Raw genomic sequence first — 22,608 nt, 5'->3', positions numbered from 1 at the left:
TGCTGCTGCTGGCGTGGAGAGCCTGAGAGACTCATTATGGAGTTAATCATTTCACATGAAACACGTCAGCTTTCATTTCCAACAACAGCACAGCGTCTTGTTTTCACTCCCTCTACCCTTATTTATTCAGTTTGCTGCTACGGAGCAACAACAGGGCCAAAAAACACAACGACATGACCATGAATAAACTGTCTGATTCCCACCTTAAACATGTTTTATATGTTTAGATTTATTTACAGACCAATTCTACGGAGCAACAACACGGCCAAAACAGAAGTAGATAATCTATTCTAAAATATTCAACCTTATTTTCGGTTTTATTTCCACTCTTTTTATGCTTTATATGTTTAACAAATAAACCAGTTTTTTTCAGAATTCCATAATTGTAAATTATGGAATAATAATAAACATCCTATCTGGAAATCCTTGATTGCAGCTGAAAATTATGCAGAAACTGTCATAAAATAAATCAAAACACTGATCTGGTGGCAAAACTTTCTAAACAGCTGAAATGTGTTTAGAAACATCGTCTCCATCCTGCTGATCCGCCATGTTCTGGACCAAAACCGGGCCACCGGCGCCGGCTGCTTCCACAGGAAGGGTGTGTTCATTGGTTGATGATCCTGACAGACGCCACGCCATAATTACACTCAGAGTGGTTTATTTACCCCGGCTGTAAATTAAAGGTGCAGAAATTAGCGCTGCTCTGTCCTCCATTAGCAGCTCACCTTGACCTCCAGATAGCCTTGACCTCCAGCTCACCTTGACTCTTAGGGTCTGTTTATGATCACATCAGAATATTTCTTTTTTAGAATTAAAACAATCAAAACCCTTTCTCTCTGCTCTGAACCCACTAAATAACCGATCAGGAAAATGCTGAGTCACTGGTTGCTATGGTGATTCCCGCCTTTTCTGGGAACCAAACCGGACTGACCATGCCAAATTATTTCACTTTACTAAAAATGTATTTGCTAAAAATGATTTGTTTAGTGTTTAAAATGTTTTATTTAGCCCAACATATTTTATGAAACTTTGTTTTCCAAGCAGGAATGAACTAAACTAATGAATCATTTAAATAAATGAACTAAAGGAACTAACCGTTTAGTGACTCACTTCAACTCACTCTCGGTCTTTGGTTGCCTAGCAACAGCAGTTTCAAGCTCCCCCAAACTTTGGTTGCCTAGCAACGACCTGTTGAGCAGCAGCTGGTTTAAGATGAAGTTCAAGAGAAAAGTGGATGAAACAGAAACGATGATGATCAATAGTTCAGATATTGAACTGATAAAATGTTTTCAGCCATGTTGTCTGGTTCAGGTTGGTCCAGTGACTGGAGATGGTTCAAGTTACTGGTTTGACTGGACTGGTTAACTGGTCCTGATTGGTTTCATTTGCTGCTGAGTGTCAGTGGAAACGCTGTCAGCTCTCCTCTCCTCCAGGCCGTGTGTCCGCCACCGCCGCGGTGCGTGTGTCCGGCCGCCGGCTCATTAGCGCTGCTCTCCAACAACTCGAGGTGTCGGCGCCTGGCTTCGCCTTTTGTTACCGCGGGAACGCCCTCGTTAGGAGAGCGGCGCTCATTAAAAGCACTCACACACACTCTGGGCTGAGAGCGGCGCTCTGATCCTCCACTCTGACTCAATTAGAGCCACAAATGAAGACAAACACACCCGGCGCCGGCCGCACGCCGCCGCCACGACCTGCACACACTCCACTGATAAAACACCCAATTACAGCCCCACTCAGGGAGCCTCAGCTGGGCTTGGACTAGGACCTGGAGACCTGCGGCTCAGAGTTCAGATTCTGCTGAACTGTTCAGGAATCACCCAAAGTCTGATTCACTGGCTTAAACCAGTCATTACCCAGAATTCCACCTGTCTGAAGGAAAACTTTGACATTCTGGACCCAGAGCTGGACACTTGGAGAGGCGTTTAGGGGAAGCCAAGACGCAGGAAAAATGTCCGTTTTCCTGCCTGGTTTTGATCTCTGAGCCTCCCTGCAGCGCCGAGCCTCAGAGGAGCGCCGGCTGCTCCGTCCTCCTCCTCCTCTTCATCCTCCTCTTCTTCTTCTCCTCCTGTGCTGCGTTTGTTTACGGCGCGGGGATCCTCCGACATCTGCTCTGCGCCGCTAATTAACCGATAATTACCGGAGAGAGGCTGACCAGGGAGCTTTGAACAGCAACAGTCTGACAAATTAATTTGCTGTAAAAACAGCAGCTGAGCCGCCGGGTTGTTGGTTCTACTCCCTCCCTGAGCCGGACCCGGACCCTCCAAACGGGTCCCAGTGGACCCCTGACCCCCGTCCCTGAACGCATCGCTGGTTTCTGCTCTCATCAGGGTCCAACTGCTCCGTCTTAAAGGCGACAAACAGAAGAACGTTTCAGTTCTGGAAACAAACCGAAAAAATAAATGAGTTTTTAAATAAGATCAAGTTTTCAGAAACCTCCAGAATGTCACAGATCATAATCCCAGCCCGTTACCTAGCAACCGCAGCGGAACTCCACCTGTTACCTAGCAACCGCAGCGGAACTCCACCTGTTACCTGCCAAGCTGGTCTCCAGTGTTCTGTCAGTTTGTTTTCCGGCTGTACAATGGCTGCTGGAAAAGACAGTTTTGTTGTTGACTCTCTGTCCAGAAACCTGTTGCTGCTTTGTGGTTGGTTGTGCAGGAGGCTCCACTTGGGCTTTTCAGAGATATCTGTTTGCAGCCATTTTTTCTGTAAACATTGAGTTGGGGGCGTGGCCAGCAGCAGCTTATCTGGATTTAAAGTGACAGAGACCCTGAAACATCAGGAAGGACCAATCACAAAATGTGATGAGCAGGTTTTGTTTAGGCCACAGATCCTAATCTGTCCAAAGAAACAAAACACCTTGAACTGGTGGAACTGGCTCTGGATATTTGTTATAGATTGGTGATTGTTTAGCTGATCTGACTTTTCTAATTGATTGGATGAAAATCTGTCAGTTTGTTCAAACATCTGGTCCAGGTGAGCCTTTCCCCCGGTTCTGATTGGTTCTGGTTGGTCCCGGTCCGCAGCCTGTATGGGCCGGACCCCCTCAGCCCCCACCGCCCGTCTCTTTTTAAATTGGGGGCTGATTTCGGCGTTATTTACCCTGTAATTCATTAGCGGCGCCACTGGCAGCGGCAGGCTGTAATTTCACGCTTCGCAATAAAAGATGTCTCATAATCTGCTTCATTTAGCAGCCAAAGAATTTAATGAAATTAACTGCAGCCCTAATTAAGACGGTGAATATTAAAGACCTGCTATCAGGCTTTAACGAGGCCCAGCGACCCGCCCTCCGCCGGATCCGAAGAATATCATTTCCCTGAGAAAGGCTGTCAGCGCTGGGAGCCATTTTGGCCCTGATGACATTTCTGTCATGCACACCAACCCGGCAAATGAGCTTCCAGGAGCGGGGGGGCCGCTCTGGTCCGAGGAATAATTAAAACCAGGAACTCAGGCGTCAATCAGGCAGCAGCCAGCGCCTCCTGCTCGTTACCAGGCCAACATGGCGGCGGCGCTCGGAGCGCAGCGGTCCGGCCGCTGGCCGCCGCCACCGTCCAGGAAGAGGAGCTGCTCCTTCCTCTAATGAAGGAAGGTTTGGATAATTGAGTTTCTAATTAATGACCCAGAACTCTGATCCGATAAATCAGCTCCTCTTCCTCTCTGCTGTTGTTTGATCCGTTCGCGGGGCGCCGCTCCCCTGGGCTCGCCCCGCGCCGCCGTCCTCGCCTCATCAGCGCCGACCTTGGTGGAGACGGATGCTGCGCCGCGGCGCCGCCTGCTCGCTGCAGGTGAAGCAGCAGCTTTCATCCGTTCATCATCAGGAAGGAGAGCGGATAAACCCGACCTGCTCAGGGAGGTTCCACAGAACCAGAACCGGTCCAAACAGTTTCAGCATCTCTGGAGGAAGGACAGCTTATCTGTCAGTGGGTACCGGGTCCAAGAGCTCACCTGGACACCTGGACTGATGTTGGTTAGGATTGGTCAAGCATGTAAACTGTCCAACCAATCAGAAGAGAGCTCTGTCCAGTCATCATCCTCCATGTTGGCGCTTGGCCTCACCTGACAGCTTCCTGCCCTCTGATTGGTCCAAACTCTGAATCATTATCAGCAGTTTGTTGCTTTGAAGTAAATTGATTGAAGATTTCTCTGTTTCTGATCACATTTGGTCATTTAATGATTTTAGTCAATTTGATCTAAATTGATGAACTTCTAGTCTTTGGTGAAAGTCGGGTTCATGAATCACATCCAATCAGATTGGTTCTGGTTTGGCTGGAGGAACTCTTTGTATTTGGACCGGAACCGGAGGACACTTTGATGCAGAACCACCGGACCGTTGTGTTGGTTCTGGTAGTTTAAGTAAATGTTACTGATTCTGTTACTGTTACTGGTTCTGTTGGTGTGACTGGTTCTGTTGGTGTGACTGGTTCTGTTACTGGTTCTGTTGGTGTGACTGGTTCTGTTACTGGTTCTGTTGGTGTGACTGGTTCTGTGACTCTGACTGGCTCCAGTCACACCAACTGGTTCCGTCAATAGCCCTCACCCTGTGGGTCGGTCTGGGTTCGGACCGGGTCGGACGGCGCCGCCTCCTGCCTCCGTCCAGCTCTTTGTCTGCTGGACGTCTGTAATCAGCGGCTCACACTCCGGGCCTGTCTGAGGGGATGATGGATGACCCGGGTCGGAGTCCGGCCCGGATCAGATGCAGGAAGGTTCTGATTGAGCGTCCAGATTGTCCCGAGGTTCCTGGGTATCGGAGCTGTCAGGCGGCCATTGTGTGAGCAGAATGGGCCGATTGAGCGATTAGAGGCAGATTATTGGACGGTTCTTTATCTGGTTCTGCTCAGCAGGTTTAATGGGTTTGATGTTCCTCTGCTGCCGGGACAGAAACTGTCCCGTCGTCTTTGTTCCTCCGTCTTCTGGACGGATCGGACTCCTGACAGCGCGGCTCTTTAATCAGAGGCCCGGTCCGACTCCGCCGGCGTTTCTCCTAACGAATGACTCCGTCTCCCGGCTTCCCCCGAGCCGCCGACCTTTTCCTGTCATCCCTCACAGCGTCGCAGCGTTTTCAGGGATCCGCCGCTCAACACGACCCCAACCACGAACGGCGGCGGCGCCCTGGGACGTTTGGGATGCCTAACAAATGACTTCATCTGCCGCCCCGAGCCGGCGACCTTTTCCTAAGCACTGCCTCGCCATACCTCAGCGGGCGCAGAGAGTCCGTCTCAGGAAGTATTTATCTTACATCCTTCGTCCCAGCAGGGACCTTGTGGGCCGTCATGGCCGCCGCGGCCCCGCCGCCTCCCGAAGGTAAAACAAGTGTGTCACAGAGGTGAATAATGGAGGATATTACCCATCAGGAGGGTTTCAATTAGCCTTCCTCCCATGCTAACTGATGGCTTGTCATCCTCAGGAGGGATGCTGGGAATTACTCTGCTGCTGGAGGAAGTGATGCGTTATTTCCTGTCCACTTGGGAACCTCAGTGAAACAAAACCAAACATTTTCTGATCCGTTCTCCTGGAAAATCTGTTTACTCAGTTTGACGGGAAAGTTTCAGTTTTCAGTTGGTGACATGTTTAGCTTTAGGTCTAGAGTTCAAAGGTCAACACCTATTTGACCTGTTGGGAAACCAACAGCGTCAGTATCCCTGAATATTCCTGACCCGCCTGTGGTTCTGGTCCTGCTGTGACTTGGTCTAGGCCGTTTTAGGGAATCTCCTCTGAGCTGAGATGATCCCAGGCGGCGGCGCTGACCCGGCAAGCCGCTAGCTAGCAGGCGCTAACGGACGCTCAGCCGGCCTGACAGCTCTCGGCTGCCGGCGGCCTTCGCTTGGCCGCGGCGGGAAGCTCGTCACGTCGCGTTTAGCGCGCCGGGGGGAAGCCATGTTGTTCCCGTGGCGCACCGAGACGTCGCCGCTTCCTGACAGCAGCTGGGATGAGTTTGAACATGGCCGCCGCTGCCTGAGATCAGAGCCGTGTCCGTCTCCGTCTCCGCGCCTCGCTGTCACTCTGAAGCGTTTTGTCGCTGCTAATTACAGCGAGCCGGCGGGGGTCATGCCGGCCGCCGCAGCGCCCCCCCGCCACCCACCGCCTTAATGAGAGCTGAGCGGAGACCAGGCTTCTGTCCATCATCCGGCCTGGCCGTCCTCCTCCTCCTCCCGCTCTTCCTCCCTTCACGGCGGACTCTATTAATACTCTGTGTCGGAGTGTTAATGTTGTAGAGGTCCAGTGAAGTGACACGCGTGGCAGCGCGGCTGTAATTGCTAATCAGCGGACGGTTTTATCCCCCGCCGCCGCCTCCCTCTCGCCTCCTTTTTGACCTTCCTGCTCTCCCCTCGTACCTAATGAATGCTGCTCAAATGAAGTGTGGGCGGCCGAGGAGCGGAGAGCGAGCGGCGGCCTAAACGCTCACTGGGCCGCGGCTGATGTGCGTAGGAGAGAGAAATAAAGATCCAGACAATTAAATAAGTGCTGATTTCCCCACATTTGGTCCCATTGAGCTGCTGTGACTGGATGTTTGGATTCCTGACGTCTTCTGGCTGTGAGCTCGTTATCTCCACTCCACAGGCCCTGGTGGTCGTTTAGCTGGAGCGCCACCGATCCACGTGTCGGCTAAATGCACAATTAGGACGCTGTGAGTCAGAGCAAGCTGACAGCGTGTCCTCATGTCGGCCAACCAGAACTCACAGCACAGTTTGGGTAGTTTGACCCGCTTTTGGTCCAAACCTCGTTACAATCACCTGAAAGAACCCCATCAGAACCAGAGCAGGACTTCAGTCCATGGAGCCTCCTGATCAGCTGAAGGTTGTTTTAGGCTCATTAGCTACAGTTGGGGCTACTTTTTTAAATTTGGGCTGGTTCTGACTAGCCCACAGACTCTTGGTCTCCGGTCCGGTTCTGGTGGGTTCTTCACCTTCGGCATATAAAATCCCCAGGAGGTCAAACAGACCCAGGAAGGATTTTGTATGGAAGCAACCAGAGCCTGAGCTGCTGCTGATGTTTCTTCTTGTTTCCAGTGAATGAAGGTTTTTATTTCCAGCCCGTATCAAAATGGTGACTAACCCACTGCTGCTTCCTGCAGGGCATGCTGATGAAGAGGAGCGGCAAATCCCTCAACAAGGAGTGGAAGAAGAAGTACGTGACGCTGTGCGATAACGGACTGCTCACCTACCACCCCAGCCTCCATGTAAGCTGATGGCCACCATTCCCCTCCTGTTTGGCCATAACACCGTGTATCAATTAGCCCTCGTCATCTGTTTGCCCACCGTGATGAGGACATCAGGCTAATGTGGCTGCTAATTACCTGCTGGCTCAGAGCCGCTTATGGCAGCAGCACGAGACCTGCTGCTTCCTCCCAGGGAGCAGGAGAACCGGGTCAGGGGGAACCGGGTCGGGGGGAACCGGGTCGGGGGAACCGGTCAGGGAACGGGTCGGGGGAAGGTCAGGAAGAACGGTCGGGGAACCAGGTCGGGGAACTGGTCGGGGAACGGGTCGGGGAACGGTCAGGAAGAACCGGGTCGGGGGGAACCGGGTCGGGGGGAACCGGGTCGGGAAGAACCGGGTCGGGGGAACCGGGTCGGGGAACAGGTCGGGAAGAACCGGTCAGGGGAACTGGTCGGGGAACCGGGTCAGGGGAACTGGTCGAGGAACCGGTCGGGGAACGGGTCGGGGGAACAGGTCAGAAAGAACTGGTCGGGGAACCGGGGTCGGGGAACCGGTCGGGGAATCGGGTTAGGGGGAACCGGGTTAGGGGGAACCGGGTCGGGGGAACCGTTGTAGGGGGAACTGGGTCGGGGGGAACCGGGTCGGGGGAACCGGGTAAGGGTGAACCGGGTCGGGAGGAACCGGGTCGGGGAACCGGTCAGGAAGAACCGGTCGGGGAACCGGTCGGGGAACCGGGTCGGGGAACTGGTCAGGGAACCGGTCGGGGAACAGGTCAGGAAGAACTGGTCGGGGAACCGGTCGGGGAACGGTCGGGGAACCGGTCGGGGAACCGGGTCAGGAAGAACCGGGTCGGGAGGAACCGGGTCGGGGGGAACCAACTGGAATCGGGGGGAACCGGGTCGGGGGGAACCGGGTCGGGGGGAACCGGGTCGGGGGGAACCGGGTCGGGGGGAACCGGGTCAGGAAGAACCGGGTCGGGGGAACCGGGTCAGGAAGAACCGGGTCGGGGGGAACCGGGTCAGGAAGAACCGGGTCGGGGGAACCCCTGCAGGTCGGCCTGTTGCTGCTTTGCTCCATTTGCTGCGTTTCTGTCACAAATGTTGATATTCTGCTAACGACCCAAAACTGCAGTTTCCATCACCATAGAAACAAAATGAAAACATTAAAATCCGGCGGCGCCTCGTCCTCCCACCACTTCCTGTCGCCTTCGTCGTTTCACCTGACCACTAGATGAACTCACGTTGACCCAGGATTCACAATTTGTTATATTTAGTTTTTATTGCTATTTAGCACGTATTAGCTTTAGCTCATTTTTATTAGTATTTTGTTTGTTTTCTGTAGAATTTATCAATTTTTAGTATTTAGCTAACTGTCATTAGCACCTAGCTAGTTTTTTTATGCCGGTTTTGAATCGTTGAGTTTATTCTTTGCTGAACTTGTTTTAATTTTCTTCCTGGGTTTTTAAAGTTTCTGTTTTCCAGATGAATTCTTCTCTGACTGGTTGTTGATGCTTTGTTTATCAATCTCGTCTTGGGACTGGCGATTATTCATAGCCTAGTTTTATGCCTCCATGTTGTTGCCGTCCAACTAAAAGTCAGAACTAAATTTGTCCCTTTCAGGCTCCCGTCGTTCCAACATGAAACATTTCATGACCTAATGTATCTGATAATCACCTAAATGTCAGCAAACTGTTTCCTGTCTTCAGCCTGAACCTTCCCGACCCGGAGTAGTGAAATACAGTTCAGCAGCAGCGGGGAGTTGCTGGTTTGATTCCCTGCAGAGCCGTCGCCACACTTCGCCTCCCTGCACCCGTCAGTCAGCCGTCAGAGGAGCTGAAGCAGCAAATTAGAGTTAAACTCATCATTAACACATCAGCGCCGCATAAACAGGCCGACGCCTGCAGCGCCGCAGACCCACCCGGATCAGCTGGATCAGTTAGCAACGCCGCGGCGCCGCTAACCCGCTGCATCCAATCACAGGCGCTACGGAACCACAGCAACGCCGCTAATGAGAGAACCAATCAGGAACAGACTAGACTCACTGACTGGTTCTGGTTCTGGTTCTGGTCCATTCGGGTCGCTACGCACAGAAGAACTGGTGAAAACTGAATCATCTTCTACAAACCAGAACTGACCTGAGTCATGTGTGAACCGGTTCTGGTTCTGGACCCATACTTAGGTTTTCATTGGGTTCTGCAGCCTCCATCAGAACCAACTAGTTGTCAGGCCCCCAGTAGATCTGCTGATTCTGCTCCGTCGATCGGACCGGCGCCGAGCGAACCCGTCCTCTCTGTCTCTCCATGCTGCAGCTTTCCCTCCGTCCGTTCAGCTGTTGCCGTAGCGACCGGGGCCGATGAAAGCACCGGATGCAGATGGAGAGTCATTAGGGCGTCAATCTGTCGGAGCGTTTACCCAGCATCCCCGGCGAGGCCCTGGAGAGCACTAGGCTTTGAATAGGCCCTTTGTCAGGAGAGCTGCCAGCAGGAGGCGGGACGATCAGAGAAAGAGAGAGAGAGAGAGTGTGTGTGTGTGTGTGAGTGTGTGTGTGTGTGTGTCTTGTTAATAATCTAGTTTATGATTATTATTTACGGCACGGCGGTGGCAGCAGTTACTGCGGGTCGTTATTCTCAGCCTCTTCATCAGACATGTCGGGTCGCTTGGCGCCGGTCCAAACCCATCAGAACCACACAGGATGTAAACAACCACAGGTCTTGTTCTGGACCTGTTCATCCCTTTTGGGCCGGTTTTGACTGGTTCTGTTGACCGGGTCGGGTTTGGACCGGTTCTGGTTCTGGTTTCCTTCAGATATTGATTCAGAACCATTTTGGTCCTTTTTCTGGACGGGTTTGGGCTCCATCTGGTGCCGGGTCTGGCTCGGTTCTGAATAGAACTCCTGGTCTGGTTTGGACCCATTTCAGCTGGTTCAGTTCAGTCTTAGTTTCTGGTCCAGCTTAGGCCTCGTGTGGATCGGTTCTGGTTCTGATCCGGCCCGCGGGTCGCTGCAGCTTTCTGTGCCTGATCGCCGCTGGGCCCCGCCCCTCCCAGGTCAGGCCCCGCCCCTCCCAGGTTAGGCCCCGCCCCCACAGTTGCTGCAGCCAATCAGCAGGATTACTCTATTTTCTCTGTGGTGTCAGGCTGCAGGTCCAAAAGAACAGAACCAGAACTGATGAACAGGCTGATCAAACATATAAAGTTTCTGTTTCTGTTTGTTAAGATTAGTAAATAAAATGTTTTCTTCCAGCTGGAATCGTTTAAATCTCTTCTTCTTTTCTTCCATCTGAGTTTCTGTCACTTCAGCAAAGAACTAAAAAACATCCAGACCTTAAAATGTTTTACAGTTTGGAAAACAAAACCCATTAGCAGGCACTGTTACCTAGCAACCCAGGAGAGTTCCAGAACATTTGGTCAGCTGAAGAAAGCATAACAAGTTATTTCAAAACGAGTTATTGTTTGGTTATTTCTGTCTTTATGAGATCAGAAAGTCACTGAGGCTGAAACACAGTGATGTTCTCAAACGTAAAATAAAACTTTATTTAGCTTATTGTTATCCTCTCTCTCTCTCAGGACTACATGCAGAACGTTCACGGTAAAGAGATCGATCTTCTGCGAACCACCGTTAAGGTTCCAGGGAAGAGGCCGCCGCGGGCCGTCTCCGCCTGCGGCGCCGGGTCCAACCAGAACGCCAACGGCCTGGTGAAGGACATGAGCAACGTCCAGCTGGGACCGGCCTCAGGTCAGTGTCAGGGCCAAGCTGAGGTTTTGGTTCAGTAGACTGTATTTTTAATCCAGGCTGAAAGGGTCGATCAGATTAATTGTGATTATCAATTAATCGTTAGGTGGAATATTTGGTGGAAAAGCATCATATTCAGAGCAGCAATTCATCCAGAACTCCACAGAAACATAAAGGCAGATCACCGCTGCCTGAATGTTTGATGATCTGAGCCGACTGCAGGCCAGCAGCTCCTGTTTATCATCTGGATCCTTCAGAACCGGGCCGGCCTTGGCAGAACAGGCACCGCGCTTCACCTGAAGGAGGCGTCGTAAAACAAAAGCCGGGGGGCGCCGCCGCGTGTCGCGCTCTGCTACATAAAAGCAGCTCTGAGGCTTAAATCAAGCAGGAGAACTGCTGAGAGCATGAATATTCAGGATCATCACTAATTACTGCCATGAATATTAATGCAGTCAGAGAGCAGGTTGCATGAGACTGGAGGGGGGGGGGACGGCACCAACAGGAAGAGGAAACACTGGCAAAGGAAACGCAGGAGAAAATGGTGAAAGAGTTAAAGTGATGCTACCTCCCACCTGCAGGTGGCAGTGTTTCTCTGACTTTATGTCAGGTTAGAGTTCATTATTGATACGATTACACACAAAAAGTCACATTTACCAAATTTAAAAATCACTAATATTCTTGTAAATCTTCTAAATCGGCTCCACAAAATCTTAGATTTTTTTTTCTTTTTTCAAAAAAAATCTGATGCTCTGAATGTGTCGTTTTTCCAGCAATTAATTGATTGTTAAATCAGTCAATCCATCACAATTAATCAGATTATTGGGTTAGTCCTGTAGTTCCCTCTGCTGCCTGCAGAGGGCAGCCTGTGTGCTGTAGTTCATTGTGCTGCCTGCAGAGGGCAGTCTGCTGACCTGCTGCCCCCCATCAGGCTCGGTGTCCAGCAGCGTGTCGGCGTCCCAGATGGCCAGCGGCGTCAGCCTGGTGTCCTTCAACAGCCGCGGCCTGGACGGCCTCCACCAGCGCTCCTACTCCGTCTCCAGCGCCGACCAGTGGGCCGACGCCACCGTCATCGCCAACTCTGGAGTCAGCACAGGTAAGAAGCTCTGGAGGCCAGACGTGCAGCTGCACCAGGGGGCGCTGTGGGCCTCACGGTGCAGCTGCATGGTGGGGCTCTGTGGCTGCTGGGCTGTGTGCTTGACTTGAAGTGGCAGCATTATGTCCTCAGGACCAAACACACACACACACACACACACACCCAAACACACAGACTGACAGCTGTCAGGCCGTGTGTCGTCATGACGATAAGCCTGACTGGCAGCCCCCCCGCCGGCCGTCCTTAAGCAGCGTTTAAAGCTGTGAAGCTGGTGGAGAGGAGAAGTGTTGCTGCTGGTGCTCAACTCCTCCACACTGACCATTAACAAACACATGGAACTGGTTTCAAACCAGTTTAATAGAAACTGAAAACTCTTTAAAATGAACCTCACAACATTATACTAAACCATTTCCACAAGACCAACACCTGACTTTCATCCAGTTCAAACCATCCAAGAACCAGTTCAAACCAGTTCAAACCAGTTTGTAGAGCTTAATGAAGTTGAATCCTGATGAATTTGACCCAGTTTAAAACCTTTGAGTTTCCTTCAGTTTATTTCTATAAAATAAATATTTTCTCCAGACATTTTGCCAATAAATCAGAACACTGCTACCGAAGATAAAGTCCAAACAATTAAATAAAAACACATTAGGAACACAAATGAGTTTTAACATAGGAAGTTATTAGAAAGTTATTAGAATGGACCCAGAGGTCCGGTTGGTTCCTAAGAGGTTCTGAAGAAAACCATCCGGTTTTATTTACTCTTGTTAAGTTTACCTGAAGTAAAGCTCATATTTACAGTGTAGCTGAAGCATTCAGTTATTAAATGAATATAAAACCTTTCCCAGCTGCAGTTCTGCGGCGGCAGAGTGATGCTGCGGGAGGCGCTGCGGAGCAGAGCGGGTCTGCAGATGGCGGCCGTTAATTGCCGCTCGGGGACGGCGTCTTGTCAGCAGAGATAAGTTGTCACATTTTCCACTTGAGCTGAGACTAAACGATTGTAAAGTAAGTTATGGCCGTCCTTGGGGCGCCGCGCGGGTCGGGGTTCCGTTCAGACGCACGGAGCCGCTGTCAGCGCGCCGCCGCGCCGGCCGATTGATGGGAGCTGAATGTTATTTTATTCTGCCGCTGGTCACAGCTGCCAGCCTGCAGAGGGAGGCCAGAGAGACGAGGCGGCGCGGCGGAGAGGCTCAGCTCTACCGCTGCAGACGACTGCTTCAGCTAACAGACAAATCACAGCAGGTCGCGACCTTACAGACACCAAAACCAACAAACATCCACACAGAGCCATGAACCAGGACACTGAAATAAAACTTTCCTCAAACCAGGTTTAGTGAAAATCAAAACCACGTCTGAACACAGAGTTAATCCTGGTTCTGAACCAACATCAAGACATTTCAGAACCAGATTCACTGGTTTGTCTTTGTCCAGTAACAATAAAGTCTAAGAGACCAAATCAAAACCAGTTCAAGACTAATTCACCACCATCACTAAAACCAGTATAACACCAGTCCTACACCAGTTAGGAATGGTTCCAGTCTAAAACCAGTCCTGCTAGGGAACCCGTCTAAAATCAGAGCAGCACTAAGTCCAGTACCAGTCTACCAATATGTAGAAGAACCAGTTCTAACCAGCCTAATCTGGTTAGAACCAGTCTAAAACCAGTTTAATAAACCCGAGGCCTGAACCACTGGATCAACCAAAACCAGTCCAGTAGAAAGTCCAGTCTGCCTGGTGAACTGGAGGGTTGGTCAGTACCAGTATCAAACCCAAATAGGACCCTATACTGGTCTGGTTCCAGTCTAGACTGGTCTGGTTCCAGTTTAGACTGGTCTGGTTCCAGTCTATACTGGTCTGGTTCCAGTTTAGACTGGTCTGGTTCCAGTCTATACTGGCCTGGTTCCAGTCTATACTGGTCTGGTTCCAGTCTATACTGGTCTGGTTCCAGTCTATACTGGCCTGGTTCCAGTCTATACTGGTCTGGTTCCAGTGTATACAGGCCTGGTTCCAGTTTAGACTGGTCTGGTTCCAGTTTAGACTGGTCTGGTTCCAGTCTATACTGGCCTGGTTCCAGTCTATACTGGCCTGGTTCCAGTCTATACTGGCCTGGTTCCAGTCTATACTGGCCTGGTTCCAGTCTATACTGGCCTGGTTCCAGTCTATACTGGTCTGGTTCCAGTCTATACTGGTCTGGTTCCAGTCTATACTGGTCTGGTTCCAGTTTAGACTGGTCTGGTTCCAGTCTAGACTGGCCTGGTTCCAGTCTATACTGGTCTGGTTCCAGTTTAGACTGGCCTGGTTCCAGTCTATACTGGTCTGGACCCAATAAGCAGAACCCTGACCTGAACACAGGCTCATGTCCACCTTGTGTCTTCTGTCTTATTGCTGCTCTACGTTGCAGACACTGGCTTGGGCGACTCGGTCTGCTCCAGTCCCAGTATCTCCAGTACCACCAGTCCAAAGATGGAGCCGCCCCCATCGCCACACGCCAACCGCAAGAAGCACCGGCGGAAGAAGAGCACCAGCAACTTCAAGGCGGACGGCCTCTCTGGTACTGCAGAAGGTAACTCCATCCCCCCTCCCCTCGCCTCACTTTCCTCACCCGGGTCTGGTCCCCGGACCGGTTCTGGTCCGGCCCGCGGACACGCTAGCGTGAACGAGTTCCGAGACCCGGGTTTGGAAACGCCGCCATGTGATCGTCTGAGACTCCTGACCTCTAGAGGGAGCGAGGGATCTCTCCATCCTCATTCCTCAGCCCTTCATCTCGTCCTCCATCTTTGATTTGTTTCAAAAGTTTAAACAAAATGTCTGTTTGCTACGATTCACCGAGTCCGACTGGAGAACGACTAGAGTCCAGTCAAAGTCCAGTCAGGATCTGGTCAGAATCCGGTCAGAGTCCGGTTCGGTCAGAATCTGTTAGAGTTCAGGTCTGATCTCATCAGATCCATTTTGACTCGTCGGGTTGTTGCCCACCAATCAGGGCCTCCATCATCACTCACTGACTTCCTGGAACAAAGGTTCTATTAGCAGCAGCAGTGTCCTGATTGGCCGGTGCCAGCGTAGCCCCGCCCCTCGTGGATCCAGGGCCAGCGGTTGGTTGTCTCTCTCTGACTCGGCGTTGCTAATGGAGGCAGTCTGTGCATGGCTGAGCAGATGTGGCGGCTGCAGCAGATGTGTAATGTTGGTCTCTCCATCACCGTGGCAACAAGCAGCAGACATGACAAGTGGCTGCCTGAGTGACGGATGGGCGCTGCATCCTGCGCTCTGAGTAAATGTGATTTTCTCTCTTTATTCTGTCTTTATTCCTTTAATCCTGCGCCGCCATCGCTCCTCTCACCGTCCTCGCCTCCTCCGCCCGTCAGCAGCAGACTCGCCCCCCGATTAGTCAGCTAAAGTGAAATATTATAAATAATCCAGCGTATTGAAATCTTTTATCAGCTGTGTCACTTTCATTATTCAATAAGCGATTAGTAACAGTCTTCCCAATTTAGCCATTAAGCACTGAGCGCGCTCAGTCGGCCGCTGGCCTGTCACGCCGGGCGGCTGGTGAAGTATCTAGGTGTCAGATCGAGGCCCGGGTAATTTACGACGGGGGACCGCCCTCTGCGGCCGACCACACACACACACACACACACACACACACACACAGGTGAGATCACCTGCATAGTTCACAGCTTCACACATACATTACAATAAAGCTTTAAATTCAAACTGTCGTTTTAGCTGAAAAATACTGAAACAGACCCAGTTCAACAGGAAATGACATCAGAGCTTCAACCACAGCTTCTGCTCCTGTCTGGGTTTATTTCCATTCATTCAACATGTTTACGCTGTAAGATGTTTTTTATGAATTACATCTGTTAGTGAGAGACACACACCTGGATCTGACCAAGAATAAAGCTGTTCAAAGCCAAAAACACATTCTGACAACGATCAGAACCGGTTTGAACCAGACAGAACCGGTTTGAAGCAGACTGAACCGGTTTGAAGCAGACTGAACCGGTTTGAACCAGACTGAACCGGTTTGAACCAGACAGAACCGGTTTGAAGCAGACTGAACCGGTTTGAAGCAGACTGAACCGGTTTGAACCAGACTGAACCGGTTTGAACCAGACTGGTTTGAACCAGACTGAACCGGTTTGAACTGGTTTGAACCGGTTTGAACCAGACTGAACCGGTTTGAACCAGACTGAACCGGTTTGAACCAGACTGAACCGGTTTGAAGCAGACTGAACCGGTTTGAACCAGACTGAACCGGTTTGAACCAGACTGAACCGGTTTGAACCGGTTTGAACCAGACTGAACCGGTTTGAACCAGACTGAACCGGTTTGAACCAGACTGAACCGGTTTGAACCAGACTGAACCGGTTTGAACCAGACTGAACCGGTTTGAACCAGACTGAACCGGTTTGAACCAGACTGAACCGGTTTGAAGCAGAACTGGCTCTAAACCAAGGAACTGAAGAGAAATAATCCAAAGCCAAACCTAGTGTAGTCAGAAGTGACTGACTGGTCTGGGTTCTGTTTGGATAGTAAACCCAGACAACCAAACCAAACCAGTCATGAACCAGGCCCAGTCCAGATGGAAACCCTTCTGTGTCTTAAACCAGTTTGGAGCCAAACCCAGTATAAAGCTGCATATCTACCCAGCATATCTGCCGTGTAGCTTTCAAAGCCGACCTCTGACCCCCAGAGTCTGAAGTTTCCTCTTTGACTGGTGACCCCGTGACCTCAGCCCAGAGCTGATTGGGCGTTCCCCTGGCAGGTGTTCAGTGGATCCACCAGGTGAGCCGCAGAAGGAATTCCTTTAAAGTCAGTTAAAGAGGGGGGAAGCCGGCGGGTCGGACCGGGTTCTGACTGGTCTGGGTTCTGTTTGGGTCAGAACCGGACCCCTGAAGTCCATCCCTCCCTCCTTCCTCCTGTGGAGCCTCCTCCGCCTCAGAGGGAGAACAATCGTCTGCAATATTTTCCAGGTTATTAATGCTGTAAAATGCTGCGAATAATGTGCGGAGTAATGACCTGTGTCGCAGAGCAATAGTGTGTGCGCTGACATTTAAGGCTTTTAATTTGTGTTTCCTCAGGCCGCCGCCTGTCTGCCGGCCGGCCCGCCTGACGGCCCGCCGCGCGTCCCGCTGCAAGCGTCGGCTGTTTGGGTTGTTCTGTTTGTGCTGCTAAAGGTTGCCGGTGTCAGAGTTCACAAATTGCCTCGGCGCCACCTCCTTCTGCGCGAATGTCAGCCACAGTAGCCGAGAGCGCCGGCAGTAATTACCAGCACCGCCGCGTGTGTGTTCTGGTGTGTGCATACGTTTAGTCGACCCGCAACGTTTAAACCCGCCGCTGACACAAACACTCTGGGAAAACGAGCAAGGCATCAGAAATAACCTTCATGTACCGCTGGAGGTGCCACGCCGCTGCTGCCATGGCAACGCCCATTTTAACCCGATCCAGAACCAACACCAGTATGTAGTTTAAGGCCAAAACCTTCACACTGGTTTTAAACCAAAGTCTGAATCTCTAAAAACTTTGAACCATTTTAAGCCAAAACCAGTTTGAAACCGAAGCCGCAGTCAGACTCAACCTTAGGCCAAGACCAGCACAAAACCAAACTAAAACCAGTTTCAAGTGTTGTTCAGAACCAGTTCAGAAGTTTGGAGCAGAAACTGGTTCTGGTGAATACCAGTACTGAACTGGGCCAGATCAGCACCAGTCACTGGACAGGACCAGTGTGAACCAGAAAACTGGTTTAAACTGAAACCAGTGGGGAAATGGACCTGATTGGCTCAAAGACTGGAACCAGTCTAAACCAGTCTAAACCAGTTTAAACCAGTTTAGATGCCAGGTTTGGTGCAGTCACCTGTAGTGGCCACTTGGGGGCAGCAGTCTGCGTTGAATGAGCTGAGCCACGTTTCCTGTATTTTCTGGACAGAACCAGGATTCTGGACCTGGCGGCTCCAGGTGTTTGTTGACCTTTAGAGCTGTAAATGTCAGGCCGGTTCTGGTCCAATCCGAAACCTCCTGGTTCTATTCATGAGCTGCTGCGGCCCGCCGGGTCGACGTTTAATCTGTGGCTCTGGGGGCGCATGCTCTTTGTTGGTGCCCCCTCCCTCTGGAAGCAGAGCATCATGGGAATTTAATTACGGCTGGTCCCTGCAGGGCGATCGGTGGAAAAACAAGAAATTCATCTTGGTCCAACAACCAAAATGAATTTCACAAACTCCTGTTGGTTTGATGGCTGGATGATGGGATTGTGGAGAAAACATCAATAAAAGTTTAGAGTTTCTGGTCTGAGAGCAGGAGGAACCAGACTGGGTTCTGTTGGGTCAGGAGGAACCAGACTGGGTTCTGTTGGGTCAGGAGGAACCAGACTGGGTTCTGTTGGGTCAGGAGGAACCAGACTGGGTTCTGTTGGGTCAATCAGTTATTCAGTTTTATGATGTTTTTGCTAATCTTGCCTGTTGGTCCTTTCAGAGTAAAAGCACAGAATAAAACCGGGCCGGTTCTCTGACCCATTATGTCCTCCACCAGAACAAGAGGAGAACTTTGAGTTCACCATCGTGTCGCTGACGGGTCAGACGTGGAACTTCGAGGCCACGTCGTACGAAGAGCGGGACGCCTGGGTCCAGGTCATCGAGAGCCAGATCCTGGCCAGCCTGCAGTCCTGCGAGAGCAGCAAGAACAAGGTGACCCGCCTGGTTCTGTTGGTTCTGTTGGAGGTTTGAAGCGAATCCTCAGCCTCAAATCTCCTCTCAAACCCAATCTTTTCCATTTCCACTCTCATAATTACAGAATAGCAATTACTGTCGGGTCGGCCCGGTTCTCCGTCTCGGCCGTGTTTACGCCTCAGGCGCTCAGACTCTCAGAGGCCCCTCCCCCACCCGTTTCATTTGTTTGCCATGTTTTCCCTTCACGCGTGAAACATGTGTGTCTGTGATGATGTGTGTTGATCTAACCGGGCCGCTCTCTGGACCCGACCTTTTCTCCTCCAGTCTCGCCTGACCAGCCAGTCGGAGGCGATGGCGCTGCAGTCCATCCGGAGCATCCGGGGCAACGGGCGCTGCGCCGACTGCGACGTACCGAGTGAGTGAACCGTCTGCACTAACGCTTTTAGCACCACAGAAGAAGAAAGGGGGTCCTGGTTGGCTACAGGAACCGTTTTCCTGGTTCTTCAGTTTCTACCACCCTGAAGGGAAACTTTGAGTTTACAGATAGAAGGAGCCATCGGTGGGGTTGGTACAGGAAGTGCAGTTAAAACAGGAAGTGCAGTTAAAACAGGAAGTGCAGTTAGAACAGGAAGTGCAGTTAAAACAGGAAGTGCAGTTAGAACAGGAAGTGCAGTTAGAACAGGAAGTGCAGTTAGAACAGGAAGTGCAGTTAAAACAGGAAGTGCAGTTAAAACAGGAAGTGGAGTTACAACAGGAAGTGCAGTTACAACAGAAAGTCTGTTTCCATTGGAAGCCAAATTAATTAAATCAGTTACTTCAGGATCAAAAATATTTTCACAGGCTTTTCATAAACGACCAAACTCCTCTGTGGTACAATGGCTGCTGGAAGTGGTAATGAAACAAAACAAATAAAGTTACCAACCCAGCTCTGTGGCCACAGCGTCCTGGTGGCTGGATGAATAAACTGGTTGTAGGTAGTTACTGTGTTTGTTTGGACTAGGCCATTCAGGGGAAGGTTCCCAGTTTGAATGTTTTGCCGTCCTCTGACACCCAGCTGGTTCTGGTTTTGCCCCATAGACCCGGACTGGGCCAGCCTCAACCTGGGCGCTCTGATCTGCATCGAGTGCTCCGGGATCCACCGGAACCTGGGGACCCATCTGTCTCGGGTCCGGTCCCTGGACCTGGACGAGTGGCCGCTGGAGCTCATCAAGGTGATGTCGGCCATCGGCAACGAGCTGGCCAACAGCGTGTGGGAGGCCAACGCCCAGGGCCGCCTCAAACCGGGGGCGGACGCCAGCAGGTAGGAGACGACTCCAGAACCGGGCCGCGGTCCGTTCACACGATCAGAACCAGATTAACATGACCCAGTGTGCTGGGGGTACTTCCTGTGTCTCCATGTTGGGATCAGAATATGGAAAGTGGTTTAATCATCCACCCATCCATCCATCCTTTCATCAATCTGCTCTTGTTGCCCCCATGTTGCCATTTATTTCCTCTTGTTGCCCCCATGTTGCCATGTATTTCCTCTTGTTGCCCCATGTTGCCATGTATTTGTGGACCTCCTCCCCTGCAGAGCCCTCAGCAGGAGGTCAATATTCTCTCTATGAAGCTCCTCCTCTCTGCTGTCGATAGTCTTTATCAGTCCATTTCTTTAGTGGCTCGCTGTTTGTCCTCCATAAATCCCTCGTTCTCCTTCTCATCCTTCTGTCGTTTCTCCTCTCGGACGGCAGATTCTGCTGATGCTTCGCTGCCGGTTTAACGTCTCAAATTATAAGTTATTAGCGTCAAACGCTGCTGTAATCTCTGCATTTCTCTTCTTCTGTCATCAAACTCATGGCCAGAGGATTCATTCCTCCCGTCTAACTGGTGGAAACATTTCCTCCAGCCACCAGCAGGTGGCACTGTGTCGTATCTGACTCCATGTCTCACTAACTGAACAAAACAGAAATAAAACCAGTTAAAGATGGCTTCCATCCTGTAATGAGGACCCAGAGAATGTCTGGTGGTGAAGCTGCAGGTGAAGCTGACAGAATAAACTCAGCAGTATTGATAAATATGTATTGATAAATATGTATTGATAAATATGGAAATAAAATCATCCCAGACTAGAAAACATCGACATAAAGAAAACTGTCATCATTTAATATGAGATCAGTTTTTAGAGTGTTTCTTAAAATGACTTTTGATCATTTAGAATCAATTTTTGATTGTTTTAATACATTTCTGATCGATTAGAATCAATTTCTGATCACTATGATCATGATTCCCAGGAGTTGCGATTCTGTGTGAATCATTTTATTGTGTTTAAATCCTGGCGTGTTAAAGAGAAGAGGAGCTGAAAGTGCAGGTGGAGGGTTGAGTGTGGATGTGGGGGTAATGGATGGAGAACTGCCCCCCCCCTGACCCCCCCCCCCCCCCGTGGTCTGTGGAGTGAGTAATAGAGGCCGAAATTTCATTTTGCAAGTGGCTGATTTAATGATCCAAAGGGTAATTAATGGCCTGATTATCTTAATGTTAAATATGGCCAGCAGCAATTACACTGACCTCCTGTCTGTCATTGCTGCCCCCCCTTACTGCCCCCTGCTGCCCCCCACCCTCCCCCGCCCCCCAATTAGGAGGAGGAGACGGATGGAGAGACCAACACCTTTATTTGTGAAGGAATCGTCTGGGCTGAGCTGGAGGGAAGCGAGCAGCTCGGTGTGGACCGACACCAGCCGCGCCAGCTCCGCCGCGCCGCGGGGGGCTCTGGGGGCGGGGCTTATGGAGGGTGGGGGGGTTCCTGTTGGGCTCCAGCCTCCAAAAGACCGAGCCGTCCTCTAAACGCTGCCATTAACCCCCAGCAGCCCGCGGTCAGCCGTCATCGCCTCGGCTGGCTCGCCGCCCGCCGCGCCGCCGCTGATGGCAACTGATGGCGGCGCTCTGGGGGCTGCTAAGTTTGGGCCCTGACCCGGTGGGGGGGCAGCGCCTCCCTCAGCTGCTGCTCATCGGTTTAATGAGGTGTCCAGCACCAGCTCCGCGGGCCTGGACAGTTGACACCATGTTAGCGGGCCGAGCCGACCGGCACCGACAGAACCCCCTGGACACACCCTCTGCTGCGACCTCTGACCTGTGGAGAGGGGCGACAACCTCTGGTTCAGGCTGGTCCGTTTTTCAGCCGCTGGAGAAAAATCCAGTTAATTTTGGAAACTGGAAGATGAATGTTGAAGCTTCCTGCAGTTCTGGTTCTGATGGTTCTGACCCGGTTTTGACCCGGTTCTGATGGTTCTGACCCGGTTCTGATGGTTCTGACCCGGTTCTGATGGTTCTGACCCGGTTCTGATGGTTCTGACCTGGTTCTGATGGTTCTGACCTGGTTCTGATGGTTCTGACCCGGTTCTGATGGTTCTGACCCGGTTCTACAGTCTTGGTATTTGCTGGCTTCTGGTCCGCCTTTAAAGCTGAAGCACAATCTGATTGATTTGATTTCATTAAAGTTTTTTAGTTGATCTGTTTCTGATGGGCTAACAGGAGTTTATGCTAGGCTACAATGGCATCTCAGTGATAGCAGCTAATGCTAATGCTAATGTTAGCGTCAGTAAAGAAGCTCCTGAAACTGCAGAGTTGAGGATTAAAAACTGAAATATCTCCATCATATCGATTTATTCTGTAATTCAGCAGCAGAAAAACTGTAAAAGTTTCCCGTTGAGCCGATTGATAGTTTCCGATTGATTGTGATAAATTGATCTCAGACGCTGTTAGACGTTTTCTTCTCTGTGTCCTGATGACCCGGTCTGTGTCGGTGCGGTGGTTTGGACCGCTGGTTCTGGTCTCATTGATTATTGGCTGCTATTATCAGCAGGCAGCAGGTCCTGAAGCGATCGATCGCTGCAGTCAGAACCAATCAATCATCGGACGGTGTCTCTGGTTCCCATCTGAACCGCCAGCGGTCCAGCTCGGTTCTGCTCGCTCAGCCTCTGTTTGGGTCGG

The 22,608-nt window shown here is 51.1% G+C and overlaps 1 protein-coding gene across 6 annotated transcripts in view; it reads left to right on the top strand.

Moving 5' to 3' along the window:
* agap1 (ArfGAP with GTPase domain, ankyrin repeat and PH domain 1) overlaps positions 1-22,608 on the top strand; it is a 56,728-nt gene that overhangs the window by 23,603 nt on the left and 10,517 nt on the right. For 5 of the 6 annotated variants that reach the window (XM_044109392.1, XM_044109393.1, XM_044109389.1 and 2 more), the window contains 7 exons: positions 7,076-7,180; positions 10,722-10,890; positions 11,816-11,980; positions 14,382-14,543; positions 18,506-18,660; positions 18,967-19,057; positions 19,720-19,942. In XM_044109392.1, the coding sequence (XP_043965327.1) occupies positions 7,076-7,180; positions 10,722-10,890; positions 11,816-11,980; positions 14,382-14,543; positions 18,506-18,660; positions 18,967-19,057; positions 19,720-19,942 (1,070 nt within the window). The remainder of the gene's footprint in view (positions 1-7,075; positions 7,181-10,721; positions 10,891-11,815; positions 11,981-14,381; positions 14,544-18,505; positions 18,661-18,966; positions 19,058-19,719; positions 19,943-22,608) is intronic. The other variant, XM_044109390.1, reaches the window with a different exon arrangement.

The sequence above is a fragment of the Gambusia affinis genome, linkage group LG24 (genome assembly GCF_019740435.1).
Source record: "Gambusia affinis linkage group LG24, SWU_Gaff_1.0, whole genome shotgun sequence".
In the NCBI taxonomy this organism is placed as follows: Eukaryota; Metazoa; Chordata; class Actinopteri; order Cyprinodontiformes; family Poeciliidae; genus Gambusia; species Gambusia affinis.
Note: the sequence above shows the minus strand (reverse complement) of the source record. Positions and strands in the feature narration are given on the sequence as shown.